At 37.0% G+C, this 17,167-nt stretch overlaps 1 protein-coding gene across 24 annotated transcripts in view; it reads left to right on the top strand.

Moving 5' to 3' along the window:
- The window catches only part of camk2b2 (calcium/calmodulin-dependent protein kinase (CaM kinase) II beta 2), a 74,918-nt gene that overhangs the window by 48,653 nt on the left and 9,098 nt on the right, over positions 1 to 17,167 (top strand). For 5 of the 24 annotated variants that reach the window (XM_079861286.1, XM_079861296.1, XM_079861275.1 and 2 more), the window contains 5 exons: positions 678 to 715; positions 7,161 to 7,229; positions 10,122 to 10,166; positions 11,916 to 11,964; positions 13,352 to 13,432. In XM_079861286.1, the coding sequence (XP_079717412.1) occupies positions 678 to 715; positions 7,161 to 7,229; positions 10,122 to 10,166; positions 11,916 to 11,964; positions 13,352 to 13,432 (282 nt within the window). Of the gene's footprint in view, positions 1 to 677; positions 716 to 6,143; positions 6,177 to 7,160; positions 7,230 to 10,121; positions 10,167 to 11,915; positions 11,965 to 13,351; positions 13,433 to 17,167 lie in introns of all 24 variants that reach the window. The other 19 variants (XM_079861276.1, XM_079861298.1, XM_079861280.1 and 16 more) reach the window with 11 other exon arrangements.

The following is a 17,167-nucleotide window of genomic DNA, read 5'->3' as shown; positions in this document are numbered from 1 at the left end:
TTAGGTCAGGTTTACACTGCAAAAAAAAAATGTAATCAATATTTTTGTCTTGATTTAATGTAAAAATATTCTTAAAACAACCTGAATACCTATTTTCATGTTTCATGTTTATTTTTATTTACACTTGTATCTTGTTTTAAACCTAAACCTCAGGTAATTTACTCAAAGCAGCAACAAAAATCTAAAGTAATTTGGCTTTTCAAGTAAGTTTGTTTAATGGATGTTTAGCTGCATTATATAAAGTAGTATATAAACAGAAGTCTATCATTTAGCTGGGTACCTGTGTGTGCGTGTGCGTGTGTGTGTGTGTGTGTGTGTTTGCTTGCACTCTTCTGCACGTGCACCAGCGCATCCCCTTGCGTTTGCATGGCAGTCACCGATCCCTCTCTCCTCGACGGGATGTTTCGATCACATCGAGTGATTTATTTGACCAGTTTTTGCTCTGGGCCGCACAGTGCATTCGCTAACACACGGCACACTTCTGCCCGTGATGTGTGTGTGTGTGTACTCATGTAGTGTTTCTTTAATCCTCTGGATGTGGGACGGGGGGATTTCCCCAGCTGGCTTGGACAGTTATGTGACATGTCAGGCCGAGCAGCATTAGCGCTCCTGTAATGTTGACTGTTGCTCCTCTCCCAGCGTGCTGATGTTTGCCTTTCCTCTCTCCCCGTCTACAGCAGCCAAGAGCCTGCTCAACAAGAAGGCCGATGTCAAGGTAGGACCCCGTTTATTCCCCTTCTCCTCTTCCTTTTTCACACCTTTTTCTCTTTCTCTTCGCATTTGCCCAGTTTCCCGTAGAGGAGGGATCCTGAACGTCTCATGTGCTGGAAGTTTTGATTTGCGTGTCTGAAGCTGATCTGTGTGTTCGCAGTGTCCCGTCTCCATGTTCTGTGTGTTTCTGACTCTCTGCAAGATTAGATTCAAGTGATCAAGTAAGATGAGGTAGTGGTGGGTGGTATAATAATCTTGTTTCATAATATGAATAATATTACATTAGTGTCAGGATATATCACAATATAGCTATTTTTTCCAGGATTTCAATCCAAAAATGTTTTATGAATTACATAACCATATACTAATGGCTGTTTTGGATAATTCAGTGAATAAAATGGTTTACAAATAATCAGAATAAAATTCAGTTTTATTATTTGCAACTCGGTGGATGGAAAGCGAAAGATTTTGCATAACAAATGAATGATAAATCTGGCAAAACAGCTTTACTTTATGTGACAGTTCAACAATTAAAATTCATTCATTAATTCAAAAGCATAATAATAAGGTTGGATGAGCCGCACTTGAAGGAGTAAAATAGCCTTTATACGAACAACTGAATATTTGTGATGTTGCAACTAGTGTTATTTTAGTATTTATTAATATTTTGAATTAGCTTCTATTTTTATATTTTCATTTTTTATATTAGTTTGTATTTTAGTTTGTTTTATTAACTTTATTTTGTGCTTTTTCCATTCTTATTTGTTTTTATTTTTTAAATATTTCTATTTTATTAATATTACTAATATTTATTATTTCTGTTTTAGTTTTAATTTTAGAACAACTTAAAATGACTTTGTTTCAGTAAATTGCTAATCCAACACACATATATAAATATATATACACACGAATATGATGTAAACAAAAACATTTACGTTAGATGCAATATATATATATATATATACACATACATATATTTATATAAAATATAAGATGTGAATATATATATATATATATATATATATATATATATATAAATATATTTTAAATTACTGCTACAGCACTTATATATAATTATATATATATAATTATTATTATTATTATTATTATTTAATTCAGCTTTATTTTTAGCCCAAAAAATATATTTTTAAATGGTTTTAGGTATAGTTAATAGCGACTCTGGTTGCAACCTTAAACTTAAACTACATGTCAGATCTTTTTAAATTGCACCATGAACTTCTGCAATAGAAACAATGTCACAGAATCTTTTCCAGTTTACCCGTTTTTGTCGTCGCACAATAAACACTCAGCCCAAGTATAAGCTTGGTTTTTCAATAACTTCTGAATCTTATTCGTTACACCTACATAATTCACCCATTGAGCCTCCACGGCCCGGCGTGCGTCACGCGGCATCAGGTGAACGCGCACAGATGTTGACCTCTGACCTGTAATGAGCTGTTAGAGAGAGTGCACTTGCAGGTTCATTTGTTCTGATAACAATTAATCCTCTCAGACAGAGGAAAAAGGTCGGCTTTCACCTCTATTGCGCCGCAGAATTAGAAATGAAACTGTGACTGCTCTCTATTAGGGATTGGATGTGGAGTCTAATCTAGAGAATAATCCCCTCCACTCGCAGCATTAATCATGCGTTACGTAATCTTTTAGCCTGCAACTTTTTATGAGGCCTAATGCTAAAAAGCTCCCCAAGGAAAATCCTGCGACTCTCTCCTGCGCTGATGCTGCGTTTCTGTAACATTAGTCCTGAATAAATGAGCATATTTGGGCTGAACCATCTCAGACATTATGCTTTAAATTTGTTCAGTGTGTTACAGGTCAGTGATCTCGCTTGAACTTTAGCTTCCTCCCTTAAGTTTCTCATCCTCTTTCTGGACGTTAATCTTCATTTCTGGGTGAACTGTAGAAGTTTTATACTGACATAGAAAGATATCAAAGATGTTTGGGGTCAGTTACATTTTTTTTAATGTTTTTGAATAAGTCTTATGTTCACATAGGCTGCCTTTATTTGATCAAAAATACAATAAAAAACAGTAATATTGAGAAATGTTAAAAAATAGCTGTTTTCTATTGGAATCAGGGCTTGACATGAACACCCGTGTAACAGTCACTCCTTATAGCCATAGGCGAGTTATATTTTATATATAATAAATACATTTTTCAATTGTTGTCTTTTAAAAAGGCATTTGAAATAATAAACTAAGTGCAATGAAGTGTTGTAAAAAATATAGATATATATATCACTACTGAAATATCTTAAACTCTTCCGATACTCATTTTCCACAGAATAGATACATGATACCAGTGCGCTTTCTCTCTCTCTCTCATCTCTCCGACAGCGAGAGACACACAAACCCGCCTCTCCTCACTCACCTGTTTCTTTTGCTCCGGATGAATATTGTTGGTGTTGAATTTCGGGATGGGATTGCGCGTATTGTGCATAATTTTACTCATGTTTACCCAAAGTGGGCGCACATAAAGCCGCTTCTCAGCGCTAAATTGAGTTCTTTTTCGCTGCTTATTGCTTTTAAACAGTCAAATACACACAAAATAATGTAAAAATGCCGGTCTACACATAAAGTATTCACATAAACACAGTCAGTTTTGTTTTAAGTGAATGTAAACTGTTGAGAAAGAAAACGCATGTGTATCAGTATAATGGATCCGTGCGTCAGGTCTTAAAGTGACAGGAGCCTAATATTCCTGCTGCCAAATTATGAGATAATATTAAAAATATCTATATGGCAGTTTCTTTCCCCATGGTATCGGTCTCAAAATTGTGGCCAGTGAAAATGATGAGTGGCTAGTAACTTTGGAAAACCATTAGCTACAGTGGCTAGTGAGCAAAAAAGTTAATGTCAAGCCCTGATTGTATATATAAAAAAAAAAAATGTATTCCTGTGATCAAAGCATCATAACATGATCCTTCAGAAATCCTTCTAATATGCTGATTTGCTGTTCAAGAAACATTTCTTATTATTATCAATGTCGAAAATATTTTTGTGTAAACAGTAATACATTCTTTGATGAATAGACAGTTCAAAATATCTTTCTTATTTGAAATATAAATTAATTATGATTAATTTAATGCATCTTTGCTGAATAAAATTATACATTTTTGCTGACCCCAAACTTTTGAACGGTATTGTAGTGCATTCATATTTTCCTCGGACTCTCTCTCATCCGACTGCGGTCGAGTCTGAATCAGCTCATCACCATCAGCATTTCCGTCAGACTGTGTTCTCATCCTCAGCTGAGCTCACTTCCTGTTAGCCGCGGAGTGGATCTCATCCACAAGTTCACTCGAAACTGCACCTGCGGCTGGAATCTTTTTTCGAGCGCTCTCATTATCCGCTCGGGCAGGTGTTGATCTTTCATCACCCCTGTAATCCTCAACTGTGCTAATGAGCCACTTTCAGTCTCTCTGCCAATCATTCCATGAGTCCTCCTCCCACGCCTCACTTTAGATCCACAATATCATCCCAATCCAGAGTGTGAGAACGCCGGAGGGTGGACCTCCTGGATGGGAATGTAGCTCTCGCTCCAGGAATAGCTGGCGGTTTGAACCCTGGGAAGCGGGAGACAGAAATAGACCCTTCCACTGCTCCTCACTCATTGCTTAGCAACTGGCTTAACACACTCCTCCATTCTGACATTTCCCTCCTTTTTTCTGTGCTCTCGCTTTCTTGCTGTCTTGCCGTTCGTTCTGCAGTACGATGAAGAGCATCACTACGGGATGAACTGCGTGGATGATCATGGTTTAACTGTTAGAGACCCCCACAAACACAAGTTCAGTTCGAAGGAAATAACAGATTAATGAAATGGACAGGAAGTAAAAGACGACAATAAATATTAGATGGATATGAATTTAGACCCTTTCAAGTCATAACTATGAATTTGAATCCATCTCATCTATCTTATCTATCTATCTATCTATCTATCTATCTATCTGTCACTTGTTTGTTTGTTATGTCTATTATTCGTTCATTCTATTGTTTTATCACTTGGTTCTATCTATCCATCTATCATTTTGTTTGTTTGTTCATTCATTTGTTTGTTCATTATATCTATCTATCTATCTATCTATCTATCTATCTATCTATCTATCTATCTATCGTTTTATTTGTTCATTCATTTTTGTTCATTCTATCTATCTATCTATCATTTTATTTGTTTGTTCATTCATTTGTTCTATCTATCTATCTGTCTATCTATCTATCTATCTATCTATCTATCTATCTATCGTTTTATTTGTTTGTTCATTCATTTGTTCTATCTATCTATCTATCTATCTATCTATCTATCTATCTATCGTTTTATTTGTTTGTTCATTCATTTGTTTGTTCATTCTATCTATCTATCTATCGTTTTATTTGTTTGTTCATTCATTTGTTCTATCTATCTATCTATCTACCTATCTATCTATCTATCTATCTATCTATCGTTTTATTTGTTTGTTCATTCATTTGTTTGTTCATTCTATCTATCTATCTATCTATCTATCTATCTATCATTTTATTTGTTTGTTCATTCATTTGATCTATCTATCTATCTATCTATCTATCTATCTATCTGTCTATCTATCTATCTATCGTTTTATTTGTTTGTTCATTACATCTATCAATCATTTGTTTGTTTGTTCATTCTATCTATCTATCATGTTTTTTTCGTTCGGTCATTTATTTGTTTGTTCTGCCTATCGTTCATTCATTCTATAAATCTGTTGTTTGTTCATTCTATCTATCTTTCTATCGTTCATTCATTTGTGTGTTCTGTCTATCGTTCATTCATTCTATCTATCGTTTTATTGTTTGTTCGTTTATTCTATCGTTCTGTTGTTTGGTCATTCTATCATTCGTTCAATCTATCATTTTATCGTTTGGTCATTCTATCTATGTATCTATTGTTTGTTCGTTCATTCGTTCTATCTTATATCTGTCTATTGCACTATTGTTCTTTCTATCTATCGTTCTTTCTATCTATCTATCTATCTATCGTTGTATTGTTCTGTCTATCAAACCGTGAACATTTTTTTTTTCTCTGAAAATAAGCTCATGAGTTTAGAGATACAGGAACGGTTCTGTCAACTCCTGCACTGACTCCCATCAGCTGGTTATTAAGAATGAGAAGAGAATAAGAAGAGAGTGAGAAGAGAATGCAAGAGAAGAGAATGAGAAGTGAATGAGAAGAGAATGCCTTAAGGGCTCTTCTGTACATTAAACCACATCAAAACCTCTTTTATCCACCAGACAAGTTTACTTTCTTGCCAAAAACCCACACCTTGCTTCACTTTATCTCAACCTTCCTCCCTCTCATATGTCTGTCCGTTTCTGTGTGATTAATGTTCATCTCAGCGTTCATCATAACATGTATTTAACTCTCTCATTCCATCCCTCCATCACCTCCTTTCCACCCAGAAACGGAAATCCAGCTCCACCGTTCAGTACATGGTGAGAATGATATTTAATCCTAATCTCTTTATCCCTCCATCCCTTTCTCATCTCACTCTTGTTTATCCATTCATTCATTTGCTCATCCTTTTGGGCTTTTGTGTCATTTAATGCATAATGTGGAATAAATCTACTCTTCCTCTGTAATGATCTATATTGATTCTTCTCTTGCTCAAATGCCAAGCGATTGAGTTAAAGGGTCAGATGGCATTAAATGACTCCTCAAACACAGGTGAGGGTCTTCAGACCTGCCGTAGTGTTTTTGTGTTGGCGTTAGTTATGATGTGGAGGGTTGTAGCGAGTCAATGTTGACCTTTGTAGTGTATGTTTTAGATTGTGTCTTTTGTGTTATCGCTTCCTTGCGTCTGTGTCTGTCTGATGTCGTCTGTGATTGTACTTCCCGTAGCTTCATAAGGACTCTCCTCCAGTTGTGCTTTCCTACTGCATCTTTCTCTAAGAAAACAATGGACCAACTTTTTGCTTACTTTATTTTGATTTTCAATGCTTTCATTCAGCTTGCTGGAAACAGGTCATAGCATCTTAAGCTGAAGAAGCTGTGGTCCAGCTCTAAACTGGTTGGTAGTCCAGTTGGTTAACCATCTGGACCAGCAAATGATCAGCCTGGACCACATAAAAACCATGTAAAACCAGCTATCAGAATCTGGTTTTAACTGGATTTTCCATCAGTGCAATGTAATCAATTGTAATTATTTTGTTAATTTTGTTGGGAAATGTGATGTGGACATGGAAGTGTACTTGATTGGTTTTATGAGATTAATCTAAATCATTGATTTAGAAATGATGAACAAAGGGCACTCAATGTATCTCCAAGACCCTCTGCTCAATTTATGAATTATGATTTAAAACACAATCTACTCCCTCACCACTGAACACATTATCACCCCTGCTCTCTCTCTCTCTTTCTGTCCTCTCGCCCTTAAACACCCACTGACACCCTTTGACACTCTTTTGTGTTCTGCACAGCCACAGTCAAACAGTGCGAAAAACAGCATAGTCACCAGTCCCAAAGGAAACGTCCCTTCTCCTGCTCTGGTATTTACCTCCTTATTCCTCTCTGTTCTCTCTCGCTCTGACTCGTCTGTCACTTTGGCTTCCTTCTCCTGTCTCACACATGTCTGTCTGTGTCAGCGTCTGGCCCGTCTCAGGCCACCTGTCGTAGACCCTGTGTGTCTGTGTATCTTCATCTTTGTCATCGAAACCATGTTAATGTTATGATCAACGATTTTATAGTCCAAATTTGATTAATTTGAATGCTTAGAGCGTCAATTAGCTTCATGTTTTCATAAAGATGTGTGTTAAGTGTGCATGGACGTTGTTTGGACAACATTTGTGTGTTTTTCATTGTTTGGATCAATGGCAAGCCAACCAAACTTTGACGTTGGCTCTTTGTGTTTACACTATTTTTGACACTCATTATGGCCGTTATGACGTTCTTTTTAAATGTAAGTGTTTGTGTGTGAATGTCTTCTTTTTTATGTGACCTAATGCTGTAAAGTCTGACGTATAGAAATTATTTCTATTAATCAAGTGTGATATAGACCAGTACAATAATGTCTAATTTCATGTTGTTTGTAAAACAATTTTTAGCAATATCTGTTTAGAGTCTCACAATTGCATTGATTTTTGAGAGATGCAGTGACCCCAAACATGTATTTGGCCACTTGAGTCGCATTTCAAAAATGTCCAAATGTTATTGCATTAGATAACAAAATATAAAAATGAAATGGAATTTGAAAACATAACATAATTTCAGACCTAACAATCCTTTTTGTAAAAAAAATTTGCTTGAAAAGTGTGCTTGTGCTAACTTTCTTAAACTGCTGTCATTATTATTATTTTTTATTTTTTATTTTTTTTATTTTTTTTATTCTTTATAATTTCCAAACTTTTTTGTCAGCTGATCTAAGATATTTACTTGAAGTCCCCCTGATATTTAAAGTTAATATTTCGATAATTTAACATAACAAGTTCACAGCTTTCTGATGACTGATGTCCATGCAATTAAACAAATAAAATATTTCCTTTTTTCTTTTTTCAGTAAGTGTTTTATTTTGATTTTGTTTCTATTTATACATTTATGTAATGCAATAATATTCACACATAGTCTGAAGTGTGACTTATATAATTGATAATGATAATTTTAGTTGCAGGTTTTCAACATTTTATTAAGTTTAAAGAGCAAAACTCTTAGCAAAAGGCAGTTATCGCACTAGTCTAGCCTGTTTAACTGGATCTATATCTTTGTGAATTTATATATATTTAGTTTTAAAATGAAAGCACTTGGCATTAAAGTGCCCTAATTATGCCATATTTAAGGTTCCTAATTTTGTTTTGGAGTCTCCTACAGTAAGTTTACATGCATCCAAGGTCAAAAAACACTTTAATTTTCTCAATATACATTGCAGCATCAGCTCTTTTCTAACAGTGTCTGAAACGGTTTGATAAAGGATTCGGTCTCTCTAAACCCCGCCTTTCTGTGAGCCTGCTCTGCTCTGATTGGTCAGATGACCCAGTCTGTTGTGATTGGTCAACCGCTTGCAGGAAATGAAACGCCTATTACCATAATCTGAACTTCAGCTCCAGATCCACCTCAGCTACAATTACAGAGTTTGAGGGTCAAAGTAGACGATGTTTGCGGGCAGCCAATGAAGATCACAGCCGGGCATTATGCAAATTTGGGTAACACTTTAGTTTCCAATTCTCACTATTAACTTGCTTATTAGCATGCATATTAGGATATTGGCTGGTTATTAATACTTATAAAGCACATATTAATGCATTATTCTGCTTGACCATATTCTACATCCCTTAATCCACCCAATACCTAAACTTAACAACTACCTTACTAAGTATTAGTAAGCAGTAATAAGGAGTTTGAAGCTAAAGTTGTAGTTAATAGTGAGAATTGGACCCTAAACTAAAGTGTGGCCCAAATTTATTACAAACCTGGAATTACTGACGACTCATTTCAGGCACTTTAGAGTCGGTTCTTTACAATAACTCCATTTGTGACCCTGGACCACAAAACCAGTCATATTGGTCAATTTTATGAAACTGAGATTTATACATCATCTGACAGCTGAATAAATAGGCTTTCCATTGGTGTATGGTTTGATAGGATAGGACAATATTTGGTCGAGATACAACTATTGAAAATCTGGAATCTGAGGGTGCAAAAAAATCGAAACATTGAGAAAATCTCCTTTAAAGGTTTTCATTTATGTTGGTGATTGTGCTGCATTCACTCACAAAAATACATGTTTTATATATTTACGGTAGGAAATTTACAAAATATCTTCATGGAACATGATCTTTACTTAATATCCTAATGATTTTTGGCATAAAAGAAAAATCGATAATTTTGACCCATACAATGTACTGTTGGCTATTGCCACAAATATACCCGTGCAACTTATGACTGGTTTTGTGATCCAGGGTCACATTTATCATGCACTTTGAAATTCTGCAGACCTTTTACATTCACAAACAGCTATATCACACACTACATTAAAGTTAATATCCTAAAAAGCATAATAGGGGCACTTTAAAATGTTATTCAAGAAGTTGTCGATTTGCTGAGCTCCTCATTAACTCTACAGTGTTTGCACTGGGATTAAATGCGTTCACATCTCTGGACTGGCTTCAGATGTTGGGCTTTGACCTTCGCTGTCCTCTGCCTTTAACCAGAGCGCCACCTCTGACTAATGACCTCCATCATCTTCCTCCTCCTCCTCCTCTCTCTCGCTTTAACTGAGACTCTCTACATTCCTCCTCTTTTTTTTTTTTGCTAACACTTGTTTTATTCTTGCCATCTCTCACCTCCATCTCATTTTGCTCGTCTTTTTCCCTCTCGTTCTCTCTCTCGCTGTCTCCTCCTCTTCCTCTTTTCTCTCTCTCTCTCTCTCTCTCTCTCTCTCTCTTTAGGAGCCTCAGACCACTGTTATCCATAACCCAGCGGATGGGATCAAGGTACATCCTTCCTCAGCTCCCTCCCCATCCTCTTCTCTTTCATCCTCCACTCTCTCTCTTCCTCTCTCTGCTTCTGTCGTCTGTTGCCAGTCTTTATTCTGTGGTGCGAGCGAGGTTGTTGTTTTGGGTTTGTGATTGAGCATGTACTCGCATTAAGATGGGAAAGTGTTTGAGAAAGAGTGTGGTGTTTAGTACGGTGTTCAATGTTAATTGTTTCAGTTAAAACAGTGAAACCAATGGTTCAGTCTAATCATTTGACCCATGCTAGGCATGTTTTTAAGCAGAAATTAATCAAAAAGTCAACTCGAAACTGCATTCAGAATGCATTTTTCTTCCATAACATGACACATTTGCAAGAAAAGAAAAATTACTCCACTACTGAAAAGTTTGGGGTCGGTAAGCTTTTTTTAAATGTTTTTTTGGAAAGAAGAATCTTATGCTCAACAAGGTTGCATTTATTGGATCTAATTTTATGAAATATTAGAATTTAAAAGAACTTTTTGTTTATTTGAATATAATTTAAAATGTAATTTATTCCTGTGATCAATCATTTCTCCAGTCCTCAGTGTCACATGATCCTTCAGAAATCAGAAAAATCTGCATTATTTTAAATTGAAATATTTTGTAACATTATAAGAGTCTGTCCATTTTGATTAATTTATTGCGTCCTTGCTGAATAAAAGTATTAATTTCTTTCAAAAACGAAATCTTAGTGACCCCAAACTTTTGAATAATAGTGTTCACCCCCCTTGATTACTGTTTCCAACTCAGATTGTTAGCAAATATAGTATTTTTAAATACTATATAGCATTTTGTTTTTCTATTTAATTTCCTTAAAAAGGTTTGATTTAATTTCATGTTGACTTTTAGGGTGTGATTTAACAGTCTTTGTTTATTTACAATATTTAATACGCTATTTTTTTATGCCAATAAAAGTTATTTTAGATGTAGAATAGAATCAGGGCATGACGCAAGCCAGATCTGAACCTGCATCTCCCATATGAGAACCACAGCTAAATGTGTTTTTTAACAAATATCTCATACTGTTATCAGTTTCTTTCTTATTAAAGATTACTACCTTCATTCATCCAATCAGACTTTCCGATTCTTACCAAAAAAAAGTTTCCTATCTTGCCTTTATAATGGCGGACGCCCGTCCTCATATGCATGGCCACAGCTGGGTGAAGTGTGACCGTCCGTTTGTCTGTGGCTCAAACCCTCACGGTGCTGCGGTGGGCTGATAACACACACACAGGAACCCAAAGAGAGAAATACGAGCAGACGGGGGCTCAAACATTTGCATTTGTTATATATCAGAAGCTAAATGCGCGTGTGTGTGTGTGTGGGTGGTTACATGCATATGCAGAAGGGAGGAGGGTGCAGCTGCGTTCTCAATGCTGCCATCTGGGATAGAGATGTGGAGATGCACAACAGAGCGTAGAGGATCTGAGTTTCATTGAATGGCTGTGTTACAGCCTCACCAGGTGGCTGAGCCTGAGATTAAACCCACTTCAGATATAGAGCTCAGATCAGCCCGCGACTGTCTACTTTACTGTTGCCAATGTCATTCATCTGAAGTGTAATGTGTACAACTTCATTTGTGGTGATGATGCATTTGTCTCAGTGGTAGTATTGGTCGTGCTTTATTGGAGTTAGTTGCTGTTTGTTGAGTAAGTATTTCGTTGTTGGTATATGTGTGTTAATGAAGATGTGAGGTCAGACACTGATTTGCTTTTGTCTGTCGTACAGGAATCTTCAGACAGCAGCAACACCACCATTGAGGATGAAGACGTCAAAGGTGAGTGCTGCTTGTTTCGGTTGCATTTTATTAAAGCAATACGCCACAAGAGTCCATGCATTCGCAGTGATTTTACTAAGGACTGTGTTTCTGATGACGATTCTTCAAATACAGCTAGGATGCATTAAACTGATCTAAAGTTTTTAAATAAAAAAAATTATAATGTTACAAAATATCTTAAATGCTGTTCTTTTGAACTATATTTTTCTGAAAAAATGTATCACTGTTTCCACAAAAACTGTTTTCTAAATGTATAATAATCAGAAATGTTTCTTGAGCAGCAAATCAGCATATTAGAATGATTTCTGAAGGATCATGTGACTCTGAAGACTGGAGTAATGATACTGAAAATTCAGCTTTGATCACAGGAATACATTACATTTTAAAACATATTACAATAGAAAACAGCCATTTTAAATTCTAATAATATTTCACAATATAACTGATCAAATAAATGCAGCCTTGTTGAGCAGAAGAGACTTCATTCAAAAATATTTAAAAAAATCTTATCAACCCCAAACTTTTGAACATTAGCGTATGTTACACGTTATCTCGTTATGAAAGAGTTGTGAACACTTCTTCATGACCATAAACATGTATAAAACCTCTTTAATCATGGTAAAATCACTGTATAGCATGGCCTCAAATGGATTATTGGTTCTTTTTTTTTATGACAAAAGCAATATGAAAAAATTTAATTTATTTTAATTATTTTTAATTTATATAGGCTAAATTATATAATTAAAATAGAATTATTATATATATATATATATATATATATATATATATATATATATTAAAAAAATTTTTTTAAGTAGGCTATAGTATATATGCTGGAGTCACAGGCATGCCTCGTCTTTGAACTTCTTTGATCCATCTATTTTCCTGTCAGGTCAAGCCTGAACAGTCCATATACAAAAAATCCAAAGCATTTATTTATACCGAAATGTAATTCGTGTCTACTATTGTTGTGAGATCATAACCCTGAGGTTCAGCTGACAGGCCTTATGACTTCCTTTGACTTTGTAAATTACATAAGAAGTGTTGGCGTATTTCTGCTCTCTGCCATCCTGCTCTTCTGGGCGACACGTTCCAGGGCACCTTGAAGGTATTTTTATCTCAAGGAACACTAGAAATGTGAGAGATGTGGGCTAAGGCTATGTGTGTTTTATTCACACGGGTCAATGTTGGTTCACCTTGCGCACTTTTGTGTGGAAATGTGTTCAAAAGTGACAGAAGTGAGCGGGTCTTTACTGTACAAGTCTCAGCCTCAATAATAGGTTGCAGTCATGTTGTTAAATAGTGTGCCATGTTCCGTCTTTGCATGCCCTCCTTTCTCAGTCTGATCTTTCCAATCTCTTCCCACCTTTTCCTTCCCGCTCAATAGGGAAAAGTCTAGATATCAGTTCAATTAAAGCCCCCTCTGAAGTCAGCCAATCACCAGCAGGCTCCGCCCCCGCCATCTTCTGTAAGTCTCAGATTGACTGGTCTGCACTCGTTTGGTTTGGCCTGGCTGGTTTGCACGGCATCTATCAGCGCTCTGCTCACTAACTTCAGCAAATCCCTGAAAAATAAACCGCTTCCAGTTGAGTTTTGCTCCTCTTGATGTGACTTATAGATGTGAGAATATGGGTTGATGATCAATTTGGGTAATAACAGACAGTTTAAGGTCTAGTGTAATTTGCACAATGCTGTCTGTGGTCTTTCTGCTTTATTAATCAATAGGGATGTGTGGCGTAGAAGACGTTGCTACGGTATAGTTCATCCAAAAATGAAAGTTCTGTCATCATCTATTCACCCTCATGTCATTTCAAACCCATAAAACTTTCATTCATCTTTATAACACAAATGAAGATATTTTTAATGAAACCTAAGAGCTTTCTGTCCCTCCATTGTAAGTCCAGGTAACCAAATTTAAAAATCCGAAAAGATCATAAAGGCGTCATAAAATGAATCAAGCGGTTTAATCCAAATTCTGTGAAGAGATACACTCACTTTATAGGATGAACTTAATTTAGGCTTTAATTTACATATAAACACACATACATTTGTTCCCATACAAACCTCATTGGTTCCCGTGCATCATGTCGATCATTGTTTAGGTGTAAAAAAAAAAAGCCTAATTAAATCTGTTCATCGTATAAAGCGATCGTATCTCTTCAAAAGAATTGGATTGAACCACTCGATTCATATGGATTCGTTTTACATGCCTTTTTGATCTTTTAATTTTTGGTTACCTGGACTTTTAGTGGAGGGACAGAAATCTCTCAGGTTTCGTTAAAAGTTTGTGTTTCGAAGATTAACTGATGTTTTATGATTTTGGAATGACATGAAGCGGAGTAAAGATGACAGAATTTTCATTTTGGGTTTTAACCCCTAATAAGTGTAGATAAAAGACTTTGAACTTTTCTTTCCTGAAGCCCTACAGGAAGGGCTTTTGATCACCGTGGCATCCAAAGAGCAAATTAAAAATGTAAATATCCCCTTTAATGAAAGCAACCCACTTTGGCGCTGTCCCAAATGGCACCATAAGCACTCGCGGTCTTCCTATGAGTCCGGCAAAAGTGCGCATCGAGGGTGCATATCGACCGCAAAGCACGCGAGCACCCTTCTGAAACCTAAAATGACAAATGGGACACCCTACGGTCTCATGGACTTAACGGACACGTGCACACGGCAGCCATTGTAAGTCCACAAGACCGAACATGCATACTTAGTGTGCCATTTGGGACAGGGCCTATCTCTTGCTGATCAACTCCCTGCTGTTTCCCGTGCACTGCCCCCAGCAAATGTAATGGCATGCACTCATCCACTTTACCTGTACACACACCCCTTTAAAGGCACAGTACGTAAGTTTCACTGCTAGAGGTACAGTAGCTCATTTAAAACAGTAACACAGGTGTAGCTTGATGATGCAGTGTGAAATCATGGGAGGTGTCGTCTTCACCTCCAAAACCGATGGAAAACAATCCGACGGGACTCGTGTTCATGCATGAGCTAATGTATTAAAGTTTTATTAGCGTTACTGTGGCGTGAAGCGGGGCGCGACATTTCCAGAGAGCCTGAGATATTTTACCGTGCTGGTTTTATTATGCTTATATGCCGCAGTTAAAGTTGCGTTTAACGTTCGCATCGTCCTTCCCTGAACTTGAGCTTTGTTACAGTTACGTTTGATCATTTAAATTCACATTATTTTATTTCATTCGACTGAAACAGCCACAAGTGCTGATTTACTACTCATACAGGTCACTTTTAGCCTGACTTCGTCATACTCATATTCTAGTCAGAATGTGAGTCTGATACCGCTCCATAGAGATTTGATTATGGGGCGTGTCTCAACCGAACTAGGAAAAAAAAAACCTCTGCACTCAATTGGATAGACCTACAACCAATCAGAGCAACGGAGTAAATGACGCATGTTCTTCATTCATATTTTCAACCAACAAAATGTCGCGGGCGTGGCTCTCTGTTCCTCTTTTAAAATGAATGCGCTGTGGATATCTTCTATAACAGACGCGATGGCGGAATCTACACATGATGTTTCATAAACAAAGTTCGGGAGGAGCACGTACAAATAATCAATCCAATATCAACTTGTCATCAAACAATACCATGTCTAACGTTACCGAGGAAGCATATTCACTCTGTCAACTTACCTAACACTCCTTGACAGTTTTTCAGCATCCCTCGGTCCTTCCACCACCCCGAATCCTCACTCTTGTCTTGTTCTCTCACAACCAGGAACACGGGGGGAGTATGGCTACCGAGCCCACAGCCCTCTCCTTGGACAGCACGTCATATACGCATTTATTCTATCTTACTTATTTGTGTGAACTCGTGACATCTCATATAGCCTACGCATTTATTCTATCTGACTTATTTGTAAATGTGAACTCGTGAAATCTCAATTCTCCAATTCAAATCAAGCGCTCTTTGGTGACGTGGGTTATTACGTAACCGCAGACCATCTGTCCATCATCGTATAAAGCCCGCCCTGGCAATTTGATTGGCTCGGCCTTCTAGGAGCCGAGCATAATTACTCCTCAATGGATCGAGTCCAGACCGAACTTCCCGACCAAAAAATGTTGTGGGCGGGGTTCGGGCTGGCACCCAGGCTAGGTCACTTTATCTGACGAATTAAAATTGTGCGGTGCTGCAGCACTGTTTACTTGGTCAAAACAATCATATTAAAAGTATAGTGTGTTGAAAGTTATGTTATAATGTTACTCTGTGCGTTCGCTATGAGACGCTTGTTGCACACTGCTGTAAGCTAGATTGATATCGTATTAATAAAACCTGGATGACTTGTGTTGCTAAATGGCATGCAATTCATTTTAAAACATTGTATGGTGGAGAAAATGCTGTATTACTCTTTTTGATTTTGCTATGTTAGCCACTTGACAAAAGTGTGTTTATAGTGATTTACTTTTTGGGTACAAACCTGTTACAGTAAATCAAGAAAACAAGCTATTCAAACAATAAGACTAGCCGTGTTGAGCTATATAACAATGATTAGTTTTCTGTCAATAAAGGCATCCAAACCAGTCTAATAAAACACGTAATATATCAAAGCGTCTGTGGTGTTTCCATGGATTTTACGGAAGTAAAACGCGGTTTGACTTCATTAAAGGGATACTTCACCGATTATATCAGTAGAAACCGGTAGTATTTTCGAATGCCCGTGCTTCCCTCCCTCAAGTCCCCCTGATACGAGAGATTTCTGTATTGTGTGTCTGGAAGAAAACCTCAGATGACGCAAAAATCGTCATTTATCGTCATCAGAGGCTTTTTTGTCCAGAGGCGAGAGACTCCAGCCAGTTTGAGGAGCTCGTTCCGCATGTCTTCAAAGCGCCCATAGGGGGATCTCACGATAAAACGCCGTCTTTTCAGTTTCGAGTCGACTAGTAGCCTAGTTGTATAATTTCCTCCGATACTGCCCTCTGTAACCGGTAGGCGTGGCTTGGGAGTGGCCTCGTAGGGCAGTGAAGCAAGTGCATTCTGGGAGTTGTTGTCTTTCATCCACATGAGCCAAAAATACATTTTCTGGCTTTTCTCAGACTAGAAGTTTAGAACTTCTAAAATAATTTCACATTTTTACTACATAAATGACCCTATTTAAATACACATTCATCTTTCCAGTGGTGAAATATCCCTTTAACAGGTGACGCAATGACACGGGCCATTACACTGGTTAAAATGGCTG

This window comes from Squalius cephalus, assembly GCF_949319135.1.
Source record: "Squalius cephalus genome assembly, chromosome: 24".
In the NCBI taxonomy this organism is placed as follows: Eukaryota; Metazoa; Chordata; class Actinopteri; order Cypriniformes; family Leuciscidae; genus Squalius; species Squalius cephalus.
Note: the sequence above shows the minus strand (reverse complement) of the source record. Positions and strands in the feature narration are given on the sequence as shown.